Source organism: Morus notabilis, unplaced genomic scaffold, assembly GCF_000414095.1.
Source record: "Morus notabilis unplaced genomic scaffold, ASM41409v2 Scaffold262, whole genome shotgun sequence".
Lineage (NCBI taxonomy): Eukaryota > Viridiplantae > Streptophyta > Magnoliopsida > Rosales > Moraceae > Morus > Morus notabilis.
This window is the reverse complement of record NW_010364747.1, coordinates 239,046-264,628: the sequence shown is the minus strand read 5'-3', so window position 1 is coordinate 264,628 and position 25,583 is coordinate 239,046. Positions and strand designations below refer to the sequence as shown.

At 39.3% G+C, this 25,583-nt stretch overlaps 1 protein-coding gene across 1 annotated transcript; it reads left to right on the top strand.

Moving 5' to 3' along the window:
- Positions 1-1,600: 1,600 nt before the first annotated feature.
- Positions 1,601-22,157, top strand: LOC21402352 (transcription initiation factor IIF subunit beta). The gene is made up of 6 exons (XM_010106967.2): positions 1,601-1,982; positions 2,563-2,671; positions 8,672-8,802; positions 8,893-8,967; positions 21,106-21,255; positions 21,593-22,157. The coding sequence occupies exons 1-6, from the start codon at positions 1,788-1,790 to the stop codon at positions 21,710-21,712; spliced, it is 780 nt and encodes a 259-aa protein (XP_010105269.2). The 5' UTR covers positions 1,601-1,787; the 3' UTR covers positions 21,713-22,157.
- The last annotated feature ends 3,426 nt before the right edge of the window (positions 22,158-25,583 follow it).

The following is a 25,583-nucleotide window of genomic DNA, read 5'->3' as shown; positions in this document are numbered from 1 at the left end:
TTTATGCCTTATAATGCGGGTTGTTGGAAGAATTTTTGTTATTTGTATATTTCTGGAAATTCGAACTTTGGAATAATAAATGGATTACGGAGTATTCGTGGTAATGTGCTATTGAAATTAGAGTATTTGAGAAATATGATTGTTTATGCATACACGATAGACTCTACTTCAAAGAAAAAGAATTTAAATCATAGTGCACGTATTTTGACGGTGTCCAACACTAGTAAAGTTACAACGAGGGGCCAACAAAATAAATGTTCATTGCCCAAGTAAAAGTCGACACGTTTTGTATACTCCCCCAGGCTGCAAGTTTATATTGTAAAAGATTAGAAAAAAAAAGAGATTAAATTGTAAAGAAAAAAATCAGTTTTTTTTTGAAAGAAAAAAAATAACAGTTTAATATCGTTTAATTGGTAAAACGACAGTTTTTTTTCTTGTCGTTCATGTTTGAAAACGACACGTTTGTTTATTTGTTGTGCTGTCTAATGTCGTCCAGCTCGTAAAAGGACGCATTGTCTCATTCCAAACCCTTAATACAGTTTAACACCGTATTATAATTTGCAGAACAACGACAGCTAGTTTATCTCCATAGTTACGTCGTATTGTTAATAAAGTTTGCTAAATTTTACGACATGTAGTTTTTGCTAAATTTTTCAATTACTTGGTAGGGCTCTATTTACTTAGAGATGCAAGAACGGGCCGGCCCGTTCTCTTTAGGCCCACGACGGCCGCTGGCTGGGTCGCCCAACCTACGAATTTCGTGGGCCGGGTCGGACCGACCCGTATAAGAATGATCTCGGCCCAACCCATACCACATGTCAATTTTACGTGGGTCAGGCTGGGCCGTGCCGCGGGCTAGGCTGGGCCGTGCTGCTGGCCAGGCTGGGCCGTGTCGCTGGCCAGGTTGGGCCGTGCTGCGGGTCATGATGGGTTGTGCCATGGGCCTTGAATGTGCTAGCCCACTCAATACCCATTATGAGTTTAGATGAGTTAGCCCATTTAAACATGTAATTTTTAATTTTTATTTTTAAATTTTTAAACAAGTTAACAAATATAAAAGTTTGAATAGTCAATAGAAATATGGAAAGATATATTTTATTTATGATTACTTTATTAAATAAAAATCTTTCTAAAGAAAACTCAGTGGGACAAAACCTTGATAAGAAAAAAAATAGTACAATAAGGATAATTATACATAAGATGTTTACAAAATTACTAAAAAAAAAAAAAATAAAAATATTATGAACCTAGATGGGCTGGCCCATTATGGGCCTAGACGGGCCTGGCTGGGCCGGCCCATCATGGGCCTAGACGAGTCGGCCCATCCTGGCCTGTCATGGACCGTGTCGGGTCGATTCATGAACTATTGGCCCAACTCAACCCACCAATATTTATGAATTGAGTCGTACCTTGAACAGTGACGAGTCGTATCAACTCGACCCGTCACTGCATCAGGATGGGTCTGGGCCGGCCCACGAGTCCCGATGTATTGTTGCATCTCTATATTTACTTTTTACCTTTTATTTTTTATTCTTATTTTTATTATTTTTTTTAAAAGACCCTACTTTCACTTGTTGCAGGACATATTTGACAGGTAAGAAAAGTCACCTCCTTTGGTTCTAAGCTCTCGAATTAAGGTGCGGACTAAGCCCTAACCCTCCAGACCCCACCGTCGCAGAGGAAGAGAACAAAGAGTTGTAGAGAGATAAAGTGAAGAGCAAAAGGACAAGATTCTAGAGAGAGAGAGAGAGAGAGAGAGAGAGAGAGAGAGAGAGAGAGAGAGAGAGATGGAAGACGATGGGGGCAGCGGAAGTAGCAGCAACTTGGAAACAGGTAAGGCAGAGAGGTCGGTGTGGCTGATGAAGTGCCCTTTGGTCGTCGCCAAGTCATGGCAGTCTCACAGCCCCTCTGATCCTCATCCCCTTGCCAAGGTCGTTCTCTCACTCGATCCTCTTCTCTCTGACGATCCCTCTTCCCTTCAGGTACTCTTCCGAATAACTTTTTTTTAATTGTTAAATGTATTTGATAATATGATCAATTTTCGCACCAATATGTAATCATCTTATGGAATTTAAGCTCAAAGGTTCAGAATTTCGTTGTGTCGCATTAACTTTCTCAGGAAAACCCTAGTGTAAAAGCTTAGATTTTTATGAAATTTTGTTGTGCTTTGCGTGATTAGGGTTTATGGGCAAAATAAGCGAGGGTATTGAGCATTTTAGATGAGAAGTGATTAGATTGCGTCGTTCTATGGATATCCCTTGACTTGATTAATTGTCTAAATGAACGAATTTTGAGAGGGTAAATTCATTTCCCGCTTGTGGAATAAACTAGAATTGAATTTGGCTTATTGTACTTATATAATTCTTCTCTCGTCAAATTTGGCCAATAAACCTAACGAGTTTTGAGGTTCAGCCATTATAGTTGTCGTTGAATGCAATTAGATGTGAATTGATGCTCAATCTGATGAGATTTACATTTGGCAGCAAGTTTCATTTCAAAATATCTACTCCTTAAAACCAAAGAATTCCTTATCCTTTTCTTACATTTTAAATTTGCTATCAGTTCACAATGGAGACGGCTGCTACTGAGACCGGACATAAGCCAAAAACTTATTCTTTGAATATGTTTAAAGACTTTGTTCCTATGTGTGTATTTTCGGAGACAAATCAAGGTGAGCGGCAATGCATAGGCTTACTTTCATTTTCCATTCAATGCTGATTGATACATAAATTTCTTGCGTAGTAGTGATATTCATTTTAAGGTGACATTTTTTGTGGTAGTGACATCAGAATTTGTGGGAAATAACTGCATTATCTTTAACATTATCTTCTAGAAGCAAGCATTATCTCCTAAGGATTATGACCGGCTAGGGCTAAGGATAAGTTCCTAGATTCTAGATTCTAGGTGACCGGCTAATAACAGAATTAGGGATAAGTTCTTTTCTCCAATGAGTTTATCTAACTCGTATATATAGCCCTTTAGTGGCTTGTGTAAATTATTGGAATTAATAAAATATTTTTCCTCATTCTTTTCCACATGGTATCAGAGCCATAGGGCTTTTTTTCTAGAAATAAATCCTTCTTTTCCTCGGCCTTCATAGCCGAATTTCTATGATTTTTTCCTCGGCGTTCATAGGCGAATTTCTCTGAATTGCCTTCATCGCAGTTCCTTTTTTCCCATTACAGTTTTTTTCTTCTGCAATTTTTTCCCCGAATTTGCCTTTTCTTTGCGGATTACCCTTTCTTTCTGTTTCTTGTTTTGCGGATTACCCTCTTTCTTGTGATCCCACATCCGAATAAATTCAGAGATGTCAGAAACAACCTCTTCAACTCCCTTGGTTCAAGCAACCCAACAGCATGAGGAAGAACAGATTCAGCGTTCTCCAGGCAATTTCCAGAATATACAGACAGCTTATAGACTCAATGGCAGAAACTACCTGAAGTGGTCCCAATTGGTTCGGACTTTTCTAAAGGGAAAAGGAAAATTAAGTCACTTGGGACTGGACTGAAGGAAGGAGATGCTGGATTCGAAGCCTGGGATGAAGAGGATTCCATGATCATGTCTTGGTTGTGGAATTCCATGACACCTGAAATCAGCGACACATTCATGTTTCTACCAACCGCAAAGGCGATTTGGGATGCTACACATGGAACCTACTCTAAGGTCCGTGATGCGGCTTTGATTTACGAGATCAAGATCAAAACAACGGCATCCAAACATGGAAGTAAAACTGTAACAGAATACGCTAATTTTCTGCTAAACCAGTGGCAAGAACTAGATTATTACAGGGTAATTCTTGAAGTGCAGTGACTGTGCAGGGGCAGTGAAAAGATTCATAGAAAGAGATTGAGTTTATGACTTTCTTACAGGTTTAAACCCGGAATTTGATCTTATACGAATCCAGATCCTAGGGAAGTTGGAAATCCCGTCCTTGGAAGAGGCAATAGCTTTAATCCGGGCTGAGGAAAGTCGCAGAGGAGTGATGCTTGAACCTGAAGCAGTTTGGTGGACCTGCACTCGCAACCTCTAGTAACAAACAACGGGGTCTCATCTTGGAACAACCACCAAAAGCTGAACCTGGAAAAACGGAGTATAAAAAGGGAGCAAATCGAGAAGATCTCTGGTGTACCTACTGTAAAAAGCCACGACATACAAGAGAGCGTTGCTGGAAATTACATGGAAAACCTTCAACAACTAGCCGTGAATGGGGACCTTCAACAACTAGCCGTGAATGGGGAAACAAAGGAGGACAGCAGCAACGACAACAAGGCCAAGCATATAAGACCTCCCAAGTAAGTCAAGATCAAGCTCAAACTTAAAGATCATAGCGGGTTGAATAATGAAGAGAGATAAAAATTTAGGAACTTACTGGGAACCCTTGAGAAACCATCCTCCAGCACTTGCTCTTTGGCACTCTCGGGTAAGCACTCATTCTCTTGTGGACTAAATGCTTCAGATAAATTGTTTGTGAAGAGTTACGGATCCTATGACACTTGCCTCAAACCAATTTAAAACTTACACCCTGTGTCCAAGTAATAGAAAAATTACGATTGCCGATGGAACCACAACCACAGTAGCCGGGGTAGGGGATGTCCATATCGCACCTAGTCTTATCCTCAAAAATGTTTTACATGTCCCAAAACTGTCCACCAACCTTGTGTCTATTCAAAAGCTTACAAAAGACTTACATTGTCATGTTGCATTTTACCCTTCTTATTGTGAGTTTCAGGATCAGGATTCGGGGATGAAGATTGGACGTGCTGAGCCTTGAGACGTCGAATTTTTCACATATGATCAAGAAGAGCCTAACATCCTCATTTTTTTCTTCCTCCAAAAGGGATCTCATTTGGTTGCACTACTACCGCCTTGGCCATCCGTCTTTTGCAGTTTTAAAAATTATGTTTCCTTCTTTATTTAGGGGATTAGATATTAGGGGATTTCATTGTGACATTTGTGAGTATGCAAAACACACTCGTGTTTCCTTTCCTATTAGTAATAAAAGATGTTCTTCTCCTTTCTACCTAATCCACAGTGATATCTTGGGCCCTTTCACTACTCCAAATATCTCTAATTCATGTTGGTTTTTGTCCTTTATTGATGATTGTACTAGAGTTACCTGGATCTTTTTGCCCAAAAATAAATCCGATGTGAGTAACATCTTTTCCAATTTCCACTTGATGATTCAAAATCAGTTTGGTACTAAAATCAAGAGATTTAGGTCTGACAACGCAAAAGACTACTTTAATCAGTTCTTGTCTCCTTTTTTCCAAAAAGAAGGAATCATCCATGAGTCATCTTGCGTAAAAACTCCACAACAAAACGGGGTTGTAGAAAGAAAAAATGGTCATCTCCTAAACACTACCCGAGCACTCTTGTTTCATCATAACGTACCAAAACACTATTGGGGGGATGCCGTTCTTACCGTTGCCTATATCATAAACCGAACTCCTTCAAGAGTTTTAGGGTAAAAAAGTCCAATGGAAGCTCTTTTTAAATTCTATCCTGCCATCAATACAACCAACAACCTTATACCTAGAATTTTTGGGTGCACTTCATTTGTTCATGTCCACAGCAACAATCGGGGAAAATTGGATCCTAGAGCTGTCAAATGTGTCTTTGTAGGATACTCTTCCACACAAAAAGGGTACAAATGCTATCATCCACTCACCAAAAATCTCTTTGTCTCGGCTAATGTCACATTTGCAGAAGAGAAACCATATTTTGCTCAACCTTATCTTCAGGGGGAGCCCTCTATTATAGAAGATAAGGATTCTTTTCTTCTTGATCTTCCATCCTCTTCTTCATCATCCCATCCTCCTACTCCTAAACCTGTGGAATCCGCAGCACCCTCAAAACGTGCCACAGCCTCCCAGTACCATTTGTGTCTCCTATACATGTTAAGACTCTTGATCATATACGCTTTGGAAAAGGAAAGACATACTCAAGGAAACGGGGCCCAACCGTTGAATCTACACAAGTCCAAATCTCCAACTCGACTCTTGAGAATGAGGTAACAGTTTTTGAACCTACTTTGCTTTTATTGGTAGAACACCCACCTTCATTCCCTGTCCTTCAAACACATAACCAAGAATTGCCTATAGCTATAAGGAAAGGAACCCACGAATGTACCAAGAGGCCATTATACCCACTATCTTAGTTTGTATCATTTGAGAGGTTTTCACCATCACATAAAAGCTTTCTTACGAGTTTAAATGAAATTGCTATTCCAAACACTTTGTCTGAGGCATTATCTAAGGAAGAATGACGAAAAGCTATGGGAGTGGAAATGGATGCTCTGGAAAAAAAACGGAACATGGGAAATAGTGGACCTACCGAGGGGAAAGAAAGCAGTGGGGTGCAAATGGGTATTTTCTCTAAAATTCAAGGCAGATAGGTCATTAGAGCGCTACGAAGCAAGACTAGTTGCCAAATGGTACACTCAGACATATGGGGTGGATTATCAAGAGACTTTTGCGCTAGTCGCAAAAATGAACACGGTAAGGATCTTATTGTCATTGGCAGCCAATTATAACTAGGACCTACAACAGAATGATGTGAAGAACGCATTCCTTCACGGGGACTTGAAAGAGGAAATTTATATGACCATTCCCCCCTGGGTTTGGAGGAGTTGAAAAATAAAAAGTATGCAAGTTAAAGAAAGCATTGTACGGTTTAAAACAGTCACCCCGTGCTTGGTTTGGAAGATTCACCAAGAGATGCTAGCCACCGGATATAAGCAAAGTCAGGGAGACCACACCCTCTTCATCAAAGACTCGTATTCAGGGGGAGTCACAGTCTTGATAGTCTATGCGGACGACATTATTGTAATAGGAAACGATGAGAGGGAGAAACAAGTCTTGAAGCAACGCTTGATCAAAGAGTTCGAGATTAAAGAATTGGGAAGGCTGAAATACTTTCTTGGAATTGAGGTGGCACATTCAAGACAAGGCATCTTCATTTCACAACAGAAATATGTCATGGATCTTCTTAGAGAAACAGGAATGCTCGCTAGTAAACCAGCCGCAACTCCTATAGAGGTGAACCATAAACTTGGAGAAGCCACAGGTGATCAAACAATAGACAGAGAAATGTACCAAAGACTAGTTGAGAAACTCATTTACCTTGCACACACCCGGCCAGACATAGCATATTCCGTAAGCATCATTAGCCAATTCATGTATTAGCCAAGGAGGTCCATCTACAAGCAGCCTACTGAGTGCTTCTGATAAGTTCCAAAGTAATTGACACAGAAAGATGACTAATTGAAGAGAATTCTGTATTAATGGAACCAAGAATCAACTATGGCGACAAGTAAGAATCAACAATGGCGACAAATACGAGTAAAGGAAGGTATGGGGATTTTCGAGAGATCCCGTGCTCTCCTATCAACTTGTCTAGGAAGTTTTCTAAGAAAAAATGATCGAATGCCTTCCCCCGCTATGACTAAGCTATTTATAGTATTTCTACATCCAGTAACTAACTTCCCTCTAACAAACAATCTAACCTCTCCCGGAAATTGCCAGCTCAGCCTCCGGAACTGCCAGCTCATCAACTGCTAGCTCATCTTGTTCCCGAGTAATTCCTTGCTGACACGCATCCCTATTGCCAGCCCCTGCACCAGCCACATTCCTTTCTCTAACTCTCCTTCGTACGTAGGGCTTCATTACCTAAAGGCTAACCCAGGAAAGGGAATAATGTTCAAGAGGAACTCCGAACTTGTCCTTGAGGCTTACACGGATGCAGATTATGCAGGATCTCCCCTGGATCGAAGGTTTATCTCCGGATATTGTACATTCCTGGGAGGCAACTTGGTGACATGGAGAAGTAAGAAACAAAATGTTGTAGCTCGATCAAGTGCAGAAGCCGAGTTTAGGGCAATGGCACAGGGAGTCTGCGAATTGTTATGGCTGAAGATCATATTGGAGGACTTGAAGATTAAATGGAGTGGGCATATGAGACTCTACTGCGATAATAAATCAACAATCAACATTGCACACAATCCAGTGCAACACGATCGAACAAAACACGTCGAGGTGGACCGACACTTCATCAAGGAGAAGCTAGATAGTGGATTGATCTGCACACCATATGTTCCCACAGGAGATCAACTAGCTGATATCTTCACCAAAGGGCTTAATAGTACTACCTTCTAAGAAATTACAACCAAGCTGGGAATGAGACACCTATTCACCAGCTTGAGGGGGAGTGTGGGAAATAACCGCATTATATTTAACATTATCTTCTAGAAGCAAGCATTATCTCCTAAGGATTATGACCGGCTAGGGCTAGGGATCATGTGATTATCTATTTCCTAGATTCTAGGTGACTGGCTAACAACAAAATTAGGGATAATTTCATTTCTCCAATGAGTTTATCTAACTCGTGTATATATAGCCCTTTAGTGGCTTGTGTAAATTATTGGAATTAATAATATATTTTTCCTCATTCTTTTCCACATAATTGAATTGGAAAAACTTGTGAGGATGGTTTGGTTTAGTGTAGAATGAGCAAAGGTCGTTACACCTCACTTAGGATGAATGTGAAATAATATCCTTTTGGACTTTAGATCTAAAAATCAGACATGGTTAAGTGGTTTTTTGCTGTAGCCTTTTTTTTCCCCTTCTTTTTTGGTCCTTTAATTCTGCTAACAAAAATCTGCAAATAATTATAGGTAAGGTTGCAGTAGAAGGGAAAGTAGAGCACAAGTTTGACATGAAGCCCCATGGTGAAAACCTTGAAGAGTATGGCAAATTGTGTCGTGAAAGGACAAACAAGTCCATGATTAAAAATAGACAAATACAGGTAATCATCTGTCTTTGAAAATTTCGTTATTGCCGTTATCGTACTACGTGTGAATTGTGATGATAACATTTTTTTTCCATTTTGATGAAGGTTATTGACAATGACCGTGGAGTGCATATGAGGCCCATGCCTGGCATGGTTGGCTTAATTTCATCTAGTTCCAAGGTATTGTTCAAATTGATAATCTTAATACAACAACAACAAACCTTAATCTCAATTTAATTGAGGTCGGTTATATGGATTTCACTTTTCCACACAGCTCTGTTCGAAATTAAACTTTCTAGAAGACCTAGATCTAGAATGTCTTTCCTAACGACTTCGGTCCACGTAATTCTTGGTCTACCCCTCCCTCTCCTAGTATTTGGTATAAGAATGTCCTCCCAAGCACGAACTGGTGCTTCTAGCACGTTGGACATACCTGTACCACCTCAAGCGGCCTTCGCGTACCTTATCTTCTATTGGTGCTACACCTATTTTATTACGAATAACTTCATTCCTTATGCGATTCATTCTCGTATGGCAACTCATCCATTTTAACATACGCATTTCTGCTACACTCATCTTAGATATATGTTGTCTCTTAATGACCCAACATTCAATACCATATAATATAGCTGGGCGGATTACAGTCTTATAGAATTTTTCTTTCAACTTAATAGGCATCTTGCCATCACATAAAACTCTCGTAGCATTCTTCCACTTAATCCACCTTGCCTTAATCCTATGTTGAATATTTCCTCTTCTATATCTCTTTCGTACTGCACCATAGACCCAAGGTACCTAAACTTCTTAGAAGCCCCAATCTCCACACCGTCTAAAGAAATTCCATCGCTCTAGTTACTTGAGTTACTAAACCTGCAATGCATGTATTCCGTTTTCGTCCCACTTAACTTAAATCCTTTCATCTCGAGAGTCTGTTTCTACAGTTCTAACTTACGGTTAACTCATTCCCTATGTTCATCAACTAAAACTATATCGTCCGCAAAAAGCATACACCAAGGAACTCTATCTTGGATTTCTCTTGTCAGCTCATCCGTCACGATGGTGAAAAGATAAGGACCAAGAACAAATCCTTGATGAAGGCCGATCCGAATGGGGAACTCTACCGTGTAGCCACTCGTGACCACCCCATCGTACATGTCCTTAATTACCTTAATATACCTCACATGCACCCCTCTCTTTTCTAGCACCCACCATAAAACTTCCCTCGGCACCCTATCATATGCCTTCCTAAATCTATAAAGACCTTATGTAGGTCTGTCTTGGCTTCTTTGTACCTTTCCATAAGCATCCTAAGAAGAAAAATGGCTTCCGTGGTTGATCTGCTTGGCATGAAGCCAAATTGGTTACCTGAGATGGTAGTTGTGGCCCTTAATCTCCTTTCGATAACTCTCTCCCAAAGTTTCATAATGTGGCTTATTAACTTTATGCTTCTATAATTGTTACAATTCAACACATCTCCTTTATTCTTGAAGATGGGGACAAGAATACTTTTCCTCCATGCATCAGGCATATGTTTCTTCTTTAGTATCTCATTAAAAAGCTTAGTGAGTCACACAATTACAGCATCTCCTAACGCCATCCAAACCTCTATTGGAATATCATCTGGCCCACATGCCTTTCCTTTTTTCATCTTCCGTAGTGCAGTTTTAACTTCCGAGACTTTGATTCCTCTCGTGTACATCACATTAGGTTCCCCTTGTGACCTAAGATTGTCAAACTCTATCGCACGATCATCATTATAAAACTTTTCAAAGTAACTCCTTCACCTTTCCCTAATGTCTTTATCTCTTGTTAGAATCTGATCCGTATTATCCTTAACACACCTCACTTGATTTATGTCCTGATACTTTCCTTCTTTTATCTTAACTAGTTTATATATATCATTCTCTTATTCTTTAGTCCCAAGTTTCCTATATACCTCATCTAAGTAAGTAGAACGAGTCTTACTGTCAAGAATTGAGACTGAATAATTGTTTTTATTATAATCATCAGAGTTTACACGGAAATATATAGTACAGGTCTGCCATAAAGTCAAACCAGTAAAATAAGAAACTACCCAATTAATCAGGAGATAATCCTGCTCATATCAAATCAGAAAATATATATACAGCTCAACTAATCCTTGGAAATCAGGGATTATATTTCACAATATTATACACGGTTTTCCTAGAATAACCGTATATTTCCACACTCCCCCTCAAGCTGATGAATAGATATATTCTATTCCAAGCTTGCTGACAATCTTCTGAAAAGCCGTGTTTGGGAGTCCCTTTGTAAGTATGTCCGCTAGCTGGTCTTTGGTTGAGATGAACGGAGTACGAATTAGACCACTATCGAGTTTCTCCTTTAAAAAGTGTCTGTCCACTTCAATGTGCTTCGTTCGATCATGTTGCACTGGATTATGGGCGATACTTATAGCTGACTTATTATCACAGTATAGTTGCATCGGACCTTCCCATTCAACTCGTAGATCATCTAGAATTATTTTAAGCCATAGTAACTCACATATCCCAAGTGCCATTGACCTGAATTCTGATTCTGCACTTGATCTTGTCACCGTCTGTTTCTTACTCCTCCAAGTCACAAGATTACCCTCTAGGAAGGTGCAATATCCTGATGTTGATCTCCTGTCAACTAGGGAACATGCATAATCTGCGCCAGTGTAAGCTTCTAGCGTCATACTTTGTCCTTTCTTGAATAGAATCACTTTTCCAGTAGTGCCCTTCAAATACTGTAGAATTCTATACACAGCATTGAGGTGCATCTCCTTCGGATTGTGCATAAACTGACTAACAATGCTCACTGCAAAAGCAATATCTGGCCTTGTGTAGGCCAAGTAAATCAATCTTCCTAGCCTTTGATAGGAACTTTTGTCCACCGCTGTGTCCTCTGGAGCATCACATAACCTGTGGTTGAACTCGATCGGTGTATCAACTGGTTTACATCCCAGCTTCCTGGTTTCCTTTAACAAATCCAACACATATTTTTGCTGTGATATGAAGATTCCCTCTTTTGAGTGTGCCACTTAAATACCTAGGAAGTATTTTAGCTTCCCAAGCTCTTTGATGTCAAATTCTTTCTCCAAGCACCTCTTTAAACTATGCATTCCTTCTTCATCGTTGCCCGTGACTATGATGTCATCTACATACACTAATAATGCCGTCACTCCCCCTGACTTCGAGTGCTTCACAAACAAAGTATGATCTCCTTGACTCTGTTTATATCCCATGGTGATCATTACTTTAGCAAATCTCCCAAACCAGGCCCTTGGTGACTGTTTGAGTCCATATAGAGCATTCTTTAGCTTACATACCTTCCCTTCTTTAGACTCAAATCCAGGAGGCACCTCTATGTAAATTTTCTCTTCAAGATCGCCGTGTAAGAAGGCGTTTTTTACATCAAACTGTTGTAAACCCCACCCAAAATTGGCAGCCAAGGATAAAATAACACGTACTGTGTTCATTTTTACAACTGGGGCAAAGGTTTCAACATAATCTATACCGAAGGTTTGTGTATAACCTTTGGCAACCAACCTTGCTTTGTATCTCTCCACAGACCTGTCCGACTTATACTTCACGGTGAAAACCCATCTGCATCCAACCAGCTTCTTTCCCTTTGGCAATCTGACCAAGTCCCACGTTTTGTTTTTCTCCAATGCCTCCATCTCCACTTTCATAGCATTTTCCCATTTCTCATTTCCTAATGCCTCAGATAAATTTCTAGGAATGAGAATTTCATGGAGTTTGCTAAGGAAGGCTCTATAATTTTGGGACAAGTTATTGTAGGATATGAACAGGTATAACGGATGCTTTGTACAAGTTTTGGTTCCTTTTCTAAGAGCAATCAGGTCATAATCATTTGGCTCAGCTATTTCATTGGTGGGTTTAGTAGGATTGGGTGGTTGAGTAATAGTCTCAGTAGGAGTGGGATTTACCTCAAATGATTGAACAGTAGCTCGAACAGGTGACTGAACATGCGTAGGTTGAGAGATTGGTGCTCGCCTCCTTGAATAAACTTGTAGTGGCCGAATGGATTCTTGAATTTCCTTTCCTTTTATCATTCCATTTAACTTAGGTGTACTGGGTTCGGACAGATATGGAGCAGATGCAGATTCAACATTTGAAGACTCACCATTAGGTGAAGAAGAAGACTCGGGTTGACCACTTGGAGGTATTTCGATGTTGGGTGAAGAAGACTCGGCCTCAGAAGACTCGGGTTGACAAGGACGACTAAGGAGAAACAAGTCTTTTTCCCTATCTTCACTTAACTTCTCCCCCTGAAGATAGGAATTAGAGAAATATGACTATGTTTCAACGAATGTGACATCGACGGACACGAAGAATTTTCTTGTAGGCGGATGGAAACATTTGTACCCTTTTTGTGTGGAGGAATAACCAATAAAAACACACTTGAGAGCACGTGGATCAAGTTTTCCTCTGTTTTGGGAATGAACATGAACTAATGCGACACTACCAAATATTCTAGGAGTGAGATTGTTGGAAGCATTGAAATTTGGGAAAAATTTAGTGAGAGATTCCATAGGACTTTTGAAATCAAGAGCTTTTGTAGGCAATCGATTGATAAGATGGGCAGCGGTTAAAACGGCTTCTCCCCAATATTGTTTTGGGACATTTTTATGGAATAAAGTTGCTCTAGTGATAGCAAGAAGATGACTGTTCTTTCGTTCGGCCACCCCGTTTTGTTGAGGTGTGCTAACACAGGAGGATTCATGGATGATGCCTTGTTTTTGAAAGAAAGGAGAGAGAGACTGATTAAAAAAGTTCTTTGCATTATTGGATCGAAATCTCTTAATTCCTACATCAAATTGAGTTTTGATCATGTTGTAGAAATTTGGAAACACCGTGCTAACATTTGATTTATTTTTCATAAGATATATCCACGACACACGAGTGCAATCATCAATAAAGGACACAAACCACCTAGCCCTAGAGATATTAAGGACCGTAGATGGTCCCTAAATATCGCTATGAATAAGAGTGAAAGGAAAGAGAGTTCTTGTATTACTAATTGGAAAAGAGGTACGTCTGTGCTTTGCAAGTTCACAGTCATTACAATGGAAATTTTCAGCTGGCCCTTTAAACAATGATGGAAACACAATTCTAAGAACACTAAATGATGGATGACCTAAGCGACGATGATAAAGCCAAAGCTTGTCTTTATTGGAACTAGCAGAGACTCGGATAGAAATGAAAAAGGCAGGGAATTCTCAACTCTCATTCTTTCACTTGATTCTTCCAGGTAGTAAAGACCATCTCTCTCACTAGCACGTCCAATCATCCTCTTCGTGCCCTGATCCTGAAACACACAATTAGAGGAAGAAAACGTCACACTGCAATTGGAATCTTTAGTGAGTTTTTGAATTGAAACGAGATTGGTAAATAATTTGGGAACATGGAGAACATTTCGGAGTGTAAGAGAGGGATTTATATAGACATCTCCCTGTCCAGCTACGGTAGTAATGGAGCCATCATCTATGGTTATTTTCCGGTGACTAGGACATGGAGTGTAAGAGAAATTTTTTTGAGGAACAGGTCATGTGGTTGGTAGCACCTGAATCAATTATCCACTGATTTGAAAGAATTTTATCTGAGACATTAGCAACATAAGAAGATGAGACTATACCTGAAAATGCAAGAGAGCATGTACCTACCGAGGATGGTTGTTCCAGAGACCCCAACAAGTTCTTTAACTTCTCTATTTCTTCTTTATCAAACGCTGGAAATGAATTCAGTGATGGAGATGAATTCTGTGATCCTCCTTTCACTGCCCGAATATGTACTAGCAACATGTGCTTGTCCTTGCTCATTTACATTCCTTTTAGAAAAATTTTTGTTCATATTCGGGGGCCTTCCATTCAGTTTCCATCAATTTTCCTTGGCGTGACGATGTTTCTTGCAATAGGTACACCATAAGGAATCCTTGTTGTATTGTCTAGGTGGGGCTGCTTGTCGAGTATCTTCTCTTTTCCGCTACTCCGAACCAAAATTCTTCATATTGGTATTTTTCGACACAGACACAAGTGCCGAACCCTCCACTGGATGTGCTTCAATCATAACTCCTCTTCTCCCTTCTTTAGCAAGAACAATTGCAATTGTCTCATTCAAGGATGGCAGGTCGTCCTTCCCAAGTATTTGTACTCTTATTGCATCAAACTCCACATTCAACCTTGCAAGAAAATCATAGATTCGCCCTTTTTCAACGAATCTCTTGAGAATGGCTGCATCGTCATTGCACTTCATTTGAATACATTGATAATGATCCATCTCTTGCCAAAGACCTTTCAAGAGATTAGAGTACTCCGTGATTGACCGATTTCCCTGCTTAGTGGCTGAAATTTTGGTCTTGATTTCATAAATCTGGGCAGCATCATTCACCGTAGAGTAAGTCTGCTTTACAGCATCCCATATCTCCTTTGCCGTGCTCAAACACATACACGTGTCGCTGATTTCTGGCAGCATGGAATTCCATAACCAGGACATCACAAGCGAGTCTTGTTCATCCCAAGCTTCAAATTTGGGGTCTTCCTTTTTAGGACCTGTACCGAGTAAGTGACTCACTTTGCCTCTTCCCTTCAAAAACGTGCGAACCAATTGGGACCACTTCAGATAATTTTTTCCATTCAATCGGTACACTGCCTGAATGTTCTGCAGATCTCATGTGGAAGAACTGTGGTTGCTTTCGGCCAGAGAAGTCACAGTAGCCTCTGCTGCATTGCTGGTTGCAGATGAAGCTGCTATGATCCTTAGGTTTTATAAAGCACAATTCTGAGGGTGATTATGAAAGGAGAACAAAGGGTTGATCTAAAAAAAAAAGAGGATACAAGCGGGCATCAATCAAACTGAAAAGAACGCTTGAATCACAAGACTAATCGAACACCCTAGAAAAGAGCTTAGGGCTCTGATACCATGTTAAGAATTGAGACTGAATAATTGTTTTTATTATAATAATCAGAGTTTACACGGAAATATATAGTACAGGGTTGCCATAAAGTCAAACTAGTAAAATAGGAAACTACCCTATTAATCAGGAGATAATCCTGATCATATCAAATCAGAAAATATATATACAGCTCAGCTAATCCTTGTTAATCCGGGATTATATTTCACAATATTCACGGTTTTCCTAGAATAACCGTATCTTTCCACACTTACCAACTGCTTGCGTAGCTTCTTTCTTCGTTTCTTTGTACTTATTAAAAGTTTTAACATCCTTACGCTTTGGTAAATCTCTACATAAATACCTCTTGGTCCTAATAGCCTTTTGAACTTCCTCACTCCACCACCAGGTTTCTTTCCCAGGGGGGCCTTTGCCTCTAGATTCTCCTAGTACCTCCTTTGCCACTTTTCTAATGCAGCTGGCTATGGCATTTCACATAGTATTTACATCACCTACATATGACCAAGTAGTCTCATCTAACAACTTCTCTTTAAAGGCCAATTGCTTAAGCCCCTTCAAATGTCACCAACGAGTTCTTGGGAGGTGGTTTATTTTAGTCCTTATATAGCAAAGCTTAATGCTCACATCTAAGATCACTAACCTATGTTGGGTAGCTAGTACTTCTCCAGGAATTACTTTACAATTCTTACATAGAGAACGATCTCTATACTTAGTGAGAAAATAATCCATCTGGCGTAAGTTCCTTCCATTCTTAAAAGTTATCAAGTGAGAATCTATTTTTTTGAAAAATGTGTGTTATGACAAAATCATGTCCCAACACAAATTTCAAAATAGATTTTCATTCTTCGTTTTGAGCTCCAAAACCAAAACCACCATGGATCCCTTCGAAGTTTTCCCTATCCTTACTAACATGCCCCATTGAAATCTCTTCCAATAAAAATGCTATTCTCATTGCCTATACGACACATTAAGTGTTAGGAACCTAATATTTAGAAGTCTTGGCATTATAAATAAAGGGCTTAGTAGCTCACTAGGGTAGGCTGTGATTTTGAGAGTTTTGGGAGACTGAGATTAAGGAAAGCTGGTGGTCTCTCGAATACCACCAAATCAGGAGTCCCCGGAGTACTCGAATTCTCCATTCTATCTTTTACTTTCCGCTTCGTAGTGTAATTGGAGATTGGCTAGTGGTTTTCAATAAAAGAATTCCGTTCTATCCAATTCCTTGTTAATTTCAGGATTGATATGTGTATGTTTGGCTGTGGAAAACCTAGGTCCCTAACAATGGTATCAGAGCACCGATCCATGGTGCCTACACCGGCAGATTCGGAGAGGGTGACCACCGTGGAGAAGGGACTGGTGGTGGTTCAAGAGGCGGTCTAAGAGGTGGTGGCGGAGAACCTGCCACAGATTTGGGGGGAGGTGGCTGGGTTGAGAGCGAGTATGGAGGGACTTCAGGGACATATGGGGAAAGTTCGGACGCAAATGGGTGATTTGTAGGCGGCCCTTTGGCGAATGGAGGCGCTGTTGGTGGTGCAGCCAGTACCGGAAAGGAGCTACGGAGTTCGCGACGGCGAGCGGCGGAACGAAGAGCAGCAACACCGCGATTTTCCGGGCGAAGAGATCGCGGATCGCGACGACCCAGGCGGAGTGGGGGAGGATTTCCAGCACGATCGTCGTCAGGGGGCGCCGATTCGCGAAGGCCGAGGTCGCGAGAGGGAGAACGATCGCCAGAGAGACGTGGGTCTCATGGAGGAGCGTGAGTTCTGTCGTGATCTGGGGCTGGTTGGTCCGGATCTGCAGCGCGAGGGCTTGTTCGACGACGGGAAGAGGGCGGATGGAGGTCGCGACTGTCGAGAGAGGGCAACGGAGCTTGGTCGGCGACGTGAATCGGAGTGGGAGCCGGAGTTAGAGGAGAGGCTTGCTCCGGGGCTGGGACGACATGGGGTACCCTCGGAACAGGGAACCCAGCCCTGATTCGGTCGTGGTTGGGGCTGATTCCAGCCCGGTTTGGACCGGGCATCGCGATTCCGGTTCGTCTGAGGTAATTCCGGCCGAATTCGGACTGGGTCGCGCAAGTTCGGCCCGATTTGGGAGGATTTCGGCGAAATTAGGGATGGGTCCTGAAATTCCGGCGGCCCTAGGTCTGGGTTTTGCGATTCTGACGTGATTGAGACTGATTTCGATGATGTTAGGTTTGGGCCTCGAACATACAACAAGATTAGAGCTAATTACAGCCAAATATGGACTGGATCTTCAAGTTTTGGCATGACTGAGGTTAGGTCTGGGCAATCTGAGTTGGGTGAGGGAGATTGGGTTTTGCAATCTGATTTGAGGGAGCGAGTTGGGTCTTCTCGATTTGGAGTCAGAACCAATCTAAGGGTTTCGAGTAAGGAGAGGGGAAGGTGGCACGACACCCTATGAGAGGGCCGAATGGATCAACGATTTCAGCGAATGGATATGCCATTGTTTGCCGGAGAAGACCCTGATGGGTGGGTCTTTAGAGCTGAATGATACTTTTTGTTTTATAGAATGACGAACAATATGAAAATTCAAGCTGTTGAAATGGCTATGAAGGGTGATGCTTTGGCTTGGTATCAATGGCAAGATGCTCGTTGCCCATTCTACAGTTGGAATGAATTGAAGACTCATCTGCTTAAGCATTTCAGACTGTCATCCGATGAGGCCTTACCTGAGAGTTTCTTGGTGAAACGTCAAGAGGATACCACGACTGACTATAGACGACAATTCAAGGTACTTGCCAAACCTGGGAAAGAGATTTCAAATTCGGTTTTAGAGAGAGTTGTCATTACAAAATTGGAAGTCGATAAAGAGCAAGTGGTAGGTAGTTCAAGTAGGTTGCGTCTAGCTCAAACAACTGATGTTTCAGATCAAATGGATGTTCAAGGAGTCTTGACTATGAAGAATTTTGATGGCAAGGTGGACCAAGGCATTGAAAATGAAGTTGGTTTTCAATCTGATGCTTGTAATGAGGGGCTTCAAGATATGGGAAATAAGATGTCAATGACATCAAAATTTTCCAAGGATGTTACTTTAGAACCGGAGTTTGCTGTACCAGTGAAAGAAGTCCATTCTTGTATTATAAAAGATGAATTTGATTCTGTTTACAGCAATTATGGGGCTGTTGATAAAAGAGTATGCTTGCAGCTGCCCTCCATTGTTGATGTTCTGACAAACAGCAAGGCAGCTTTCTCTGGCGAGGTGGAACATGCACTGCAGCAAGATAACGCTTGTGGGAGGAAGGTTTTTGTTATAAATGAATTGTTTGAGCTGACCAACAAGGTTTTCCATTATGACAAGGATGATTTTGAGGCTGAGCTTCATGGTTTCGCTGCCCTTAAAGTGGTTCTCAATTCTAGCTCCAAACAAAAGTGTGAAGTTGAAAAGATAAAGTTAACAAGAACATTTGAAGCAAATTTTGTACGAATCATTCTGGTCGACGTTCTAAGATCCAACCTCATCAAGATTGGAAGGAAGTGGAGTCACACGGTTGTGATTACTTAACACCTTGAGGACAAGATGTTTCTTTGGGGCGGGGGTAATGTTATGAACCTAATATTTATAAGTCTTTTTTAATAGTCTTAATAGCAGTATAAATAAAGGGCTTAGTAGCTCACTAGGATAGGCTGTGATTTTGAGAGTTTTGGGAGACTGAGATTAAGGAGAGCTGGTGGTCTCTCGAATACCACCAAATTAGGAGTCCCCGGAGTACTCAAATTCTCCGTTCTATCTTTTACTTTCCGTTTGGTAGTGTAATTGGAGATTGGCTAGTGCTTTTCAATAAAAGAATTCCCTTATTTCTATCCAATTCCTTGTCAATTTTAGGATTGATGTGTATGTTTGGCTGTGGAAAACCTAGGTACCTAACATTAAGTCATCCATGTCTTCCCAGAACTTGACTTTAGTTTCCGCATCAAATCCTATTTGTAAAGCGTAAGCACTAATTACATAGATGAACTTATTTCCTAGTACCAATTTGAGCATAATAATTCTATCTCCTATTCGCTTAATCTCAACTACATCATCCTTCACAGTTTTGTCCACGAGAATACCAACTCTATTGCGATTCCTTTCCCAACCTGTATACCATAATTTGTGCTAAATTTCTAATCTCCTTTGCTTTCTCTCTTATCCACTTCGTTTCCTGTAAGCATAAATGTTAATTCTTTTTCTTACCATAACATCTACTAACTTAATAAATTTACCAGTTAAGGAACCTACATTCTAACTACCTAAACGAATTTTCCTATCATGGGCTAGCTCTGCCCTTGCATACATCCATGAATGTGCAAGGACCCCCCTTGCATATTTTTCACCATATCCGGGGCCCGACATGGCGCATGGGCTCGCTTTTTCCCCCGCACATGTCTATGAATGTGCGAAGACCCCCTTTGCCTATTTAACACTATACCCGGGGCCCGGCATAGCGCGTCGCACGTAGGGAACGCCTCAACAGATTCTATGTGAGTGAAATTCAAGAGAGTGACTTATTTTTACGCTTGCCGTCAACCTACCGCAACTCCCCTCCTTTATCCGGGCTTGGGACCGGCTATTCAAACGCATAGGCGGAGTTAATAATGTTTGCTTGTTTACCTTCTACGCGTTTTTTTCCCCTACTATATGAGTTACTTCATTGTTTCCATGGCAAATCTCTACTCAGTTCAGCCTTCTATCCAGCATATAAGCACCGGTTCCTTGTAAATCCTTATCTGTGTGCCTGTAAGCTTAATTTCAAAATCTTTTGGTCGCCGCCTTTGTAGACTTTTAGCTAAATATTATGATAAATCCCCTATCAGATTCACTATGACAGAAAAACTACAAACAGGATCTAAATTGTGTTAGTTGTTAGAAGTTGGTTAGAATGGATTAGACTGTGGTGTGGTTGTTATAGTCTATTATTAGTTAGGGGATGGGAAAAAAGGGTACAAGTGTCGGAAAACAGAGACGAAAGGCTAGCCTTTGTGGGGAAGTTGGAAATTCTCGGCTAACCCTAGTAGGTAGAGTTGGCAGGTCTCTCGAATTGCCTGTTCACCTTGTACAATCTCAGAATTTTTCTGATTCAGAAAACGATTTCATCTGATCTCTATTCTTTTTCTTATTCTGATTCCTAAATCCTAACTGGAATCCTTAGATAATTAGGGCTTCTATCGTCTCATAGATTCATAATATATATGTTAAAATGCAAATATTTTCCGAGTAAAAGTTGACAAGTGCAGGATATAATTGAACTATCCGTGTTATTGCTATTGTGACTACAGGTTATATTTATATATATGTATATATAATATATGTATGTATATGTTACCTAAAATATCCAACGAACAAGGGCACGCTGCTTAAAATCACTTGATACATTTATTATAGGATAAAAAGAAAACTGCTCCAGTGAAACAATCAGACATGAAAAGAACTAGAAGAGATCGTGGGGAGCTGGAGGATATAATGTTCAAGTTATTTGAAAGACAACCAAATTGGGCTTTGAAGCAGCTTGTCCAAGAGACTGATCAACCTGCGGTATGTCCATTGATAATGATTTGCTTATTTTATACTCTTATTCATTTTTTGTGGCTTTAGAATTATGCTTTATATGGTTATCTGCAAGCCTTATAAAGATATCCTTTGTAAGGTTATCTACAAGTTAAAGTGGGTTTTGGGGTGGGAAAAAAAATGTTATCTGAGCAAAATCCTTGAGAATTGTAAGTAAGCGAATCTTCTATTGTTGACCAACGAAAAGGGGGAAAACCAAGGACAATCTTACAATTATGTTGTTGTGAAATATGATCCCAACACAATGTATTATATCTTGCATTAGAGTCTTTCTGAATGATATTTGTAACCTTTTTTTCTACAGCAATTCTTGAAAGAGATACTCAATGAGCTATGCGTGTACAATAAGAGAGGGACCAACCAAGGAACTTACGAGCTTAAGCCAGAATACAAGAAATCTGTTGAGGATACAAATGCTGATTAAATCGACTTTTTTGTATTAATGATTTTCTCGTTGGAGGAAAGAGAGTTGGGAATTAACCAGCAAGAGTGGTAAGTTCCAGTGAAGAGCATTATAAGTAACACCATCACCATCAGCAAGGAGCAAAGTCTCTGCTTGCTCGCATTTGTTGATTCATAATTGCGAAGGTACTGCTAATAATTATAATCTGTTTGTTATGATTATGGGGTAGGGGGAAAAATCTGATAAACTTGCTGTAAGAATGTATATCCAAGTTAGTTTTGACATCCATAATAGTTACTGTTAACCGCAGTTTACTTGTTTGAGAAGGTTGCTTAAATTTCCATTGCTCTTCATCTGCTCACTAGCTCTCGTCACGGACTCACTGTCACTGCTTACAGATGTCTTAGGGTACGATTTTATTTTTTTCTTTTCTTTCTTTTTTTTTTTTTTTGAATAATTTCCACACTCCCTGTATTTTGTTAAAATAACAGAGACGTTCTTTTGATTAAATCTAATTACGTCAACACCTCCTGACGTTTTAAAAAAAATTACACAGACTAGTCAACCATGTTGACTCAAATTTGACTTAAATTTTTTGAAAATGTCAAAACTGTCCTTTCATATATAAGAAAACATTTCTAGTTATATATAGTGCTGAAAATGTTGATTTTACCCTCATTTAACACCAAAAATGAGTTTAATTAATTTTGTAACACTTTTAACTATGTAATGGCAGAAAAATCGTATATTTTGTTTAATTCCTTTGTTCTAAGAGTCCTTTTTTATTAGTAATAATTGAAGATATAATCTAAATCATATAATGTATCTAATACATAATATCTAAAAATAATACATAATTCATAATGAGAGAACCCTAACATAATACAAATTAAAATGACCAAAAAATGAATTTATAATCCTCATTATTGGATAACTAATTTGGGATTACATTGGTGCTCAAAACAAAATTGGGGGGCGGGGCTGTCATTTTGTGGAAATAAAAATTATTGCATTGTTAAAATAGATGCTTTGATAGGTGTTTTGTATGAGGATTCGTATCATAATTCGTAGTTCATTCGTTAGTATTTTTTTCACAAAAAATACCCGTAAATTAAATTATAGTTCGTGATTTGTTACAGTATTTTTTCTTATAAAAAAACATACGTAAATTGAGAATAATTTTAAATTATAATTCTAAATTCATAAACTAAACGTCTAATAAATAATTTTGAATCATAATTTTGAATTCGTGAACTATGCAATGCAGACAATGCCAAAAGAATTGGAAACGGAGAGAGAAGTTTGCTTCGCACTTTGCTGCATAGGAATTAATTTTTGCCTGGAGTAGAAGTTGGGCATTACATTATGATAATAATGGGAGGAAATGGGGAGGAGATCTTCAAAATGTTTATGCAAAATAAAGAACCTTGACTGTACAACAAAAATCACTGACCGCAAGACTTCACGAACAAAAAAATTAACCCCCATCCATCAATTCAAATTGAATCCAAAGACCACGGAGCAACGAAAGAATTCATAAAAAAGAATTCAACACACAATCACAAACTCGTTTCCCTTCGGCCATTCAATCTCTCCCCTACTAAATCCGAAGCTTCCCCGGTGTTTTTGGCTGGCTCTTCACCGCCTCTCATATTACTTACCATGGGTCTTCAAAAATTCGTGGCCTTCAACTTAAATCAGGCGAATCTTCGTCGGTGTTTTGCCCCTCCAACCCTTCAATCTCAGGTTTCAAGCAAGATATTCAAAGAAGACAACCCCTTTCCAGAGCAAATATGAAGACAACCCCTTTTACTCCGTTGCTCGCGACGGCGGAGAGGTTCAGGAAGGACGTTCTCAACGGAAGAAACGTTGGGAAGGCTGACGCGACGGCGCTCACAAGAGGGGCCTCCGCTGCTCTCACCGATGCTCGCCTGCGACTGGTTCTCGACGAAAGGTGCCGGCGGGAGGTTGGGGTGGGGGTAGGAGGTGGGGCTGTTACTGACACGGTCCATGGGATTTAGGATTTTTTTTTCTTTTTTCTTTTGTTTTCAAAATACACATGAACCAAGGGCTGAGATTTGTAGGACTCAGATCAATGGTTAATATAAATTAGGGTATATTTGTCATTTCATATTTAAATTTAACAGAGTTAAGTGGAAGGGGTGTTGGTCAGTTGGTGTTATTTGTTTTGGTGAAGGGTGGCTTTGTTATTTTGACAAAAGATAAGATGTGTAGGTGTAATAAGTCTTTTTTTTTTAAAATTTTTTATTTAAAGAATATAGGGTAAAAAGGGGATTAAAATATAGGAATATGTGGGAAACTGACCTTTTCTAAAATATAATTTTAATAAAGTTCCAACTTTGTTAAATTAGGAAAATAATCATTTTTGTAAGACATTTAAGGGATTGACTTGGTGGTTCATCACTTATTAACTTATATAATAAGTATTTAATTATTATTATGTTAAGTTCAGTCATGGCTCATTTTTTAAAAAAAAAATTTATTTATTCATTTAGTTTTTGTTTTTATTTTTTATTTTTTGTTTTATTTTAATCGGGTAACAGGTTTCGGGACTTTTGGCCATCTCACCTAATTTCTCAAAAATGAAATAAACAGAGTATAAATTGCATGAGTTTGGGCTTTATTCGGGTTCTTTTTTTGGGCTTTAGATCTAAGATGGTTGATGCTATGTATTTGGGCTTAGACAGAGTAATAGATGTTGGGTCCTGGGATTTCAACTGATCTGGTTGAGTTTTATACATACGACATACGACGAAAATTGTATTAAATAGTAGATTTTTAAAATTAAATTAAATAAATAGCGGATTTAAAAATTATTTAAAGTAAATAGTAGTTTATCATGTAAATATTTTATTTATGACTTATAAAAGTAATTTATGTGAAAACAATCTTTATTTATGTTAGAAAATCTTTTTACTTGTTGTAAAAAGAAAATTTACTTTAAAAATCTTTTTATTCGTAGTAAATGAAACATTTATAAGATAAATTGATCTTTACTTCTAATAATTTTAAAATATACTATTTACTTAATTTAATTTTATAAATATTCTATTTACTATATTCTCTCATTATATAATAGTATCTGTTTGTTGTTGTTAGTACCAGTTTGAGTCTTTTAACAATTTATAAGACAATATAAATAATGCAGAAACATAAAATAAAAGAACACGAGAGAAATGGTATCGCGGTTCGGTAACATTCTACTCCACGGGGCTACGCCCAGATGATGAACAATCCACTAAGAACTCTTTTACAATTCAATTGAACTTAATCTACCCGAGACTCCATCTCTAAGAAGACGATTATGAACATGCAATTTCCCAATGGACTTGAACAGTGAGATCTCCTCGACTTTTTAACATTAGAATCCCTCCAACTAAGTCTTTCTCCCGAAAACTCTCAAATCATCTCTCTTGAATACATGTGCTCACCCTGTCTCACAACCCAGTAAAAACTCATTAAAAGGCGTACCATTACTCCAGAGACTCTTTCAATAAAAAGGCAGAAAGTTAAAGGCTTGACTACTTCTTGAAAAATTCACTGAACCAAATATGTTGCAAATCCTTGTTGCAACAATAACTGTAACATAGCTGTCATGGTCAACTTTCTGAAAACCAGTCCGAATCAAACTCCTTTAATTCTGAAACCTTCCCGAACTAATATAAGAATTTGGACTTATTCCTAGGAGACAGAGGAAGATCATCCAGCCACGAAAATCTCAATAAAAAATCAATCAAATCAATTTACCATCTTTGGCTCAATAGTTGACTTACAAAAATAGAAACTAAATTAAGTTTTCAGATCTTGCAGAAACCTTCCATAAAGACCTTTCCAGCTACACATCTATTCTCAATCACAATCAACCAGCCAA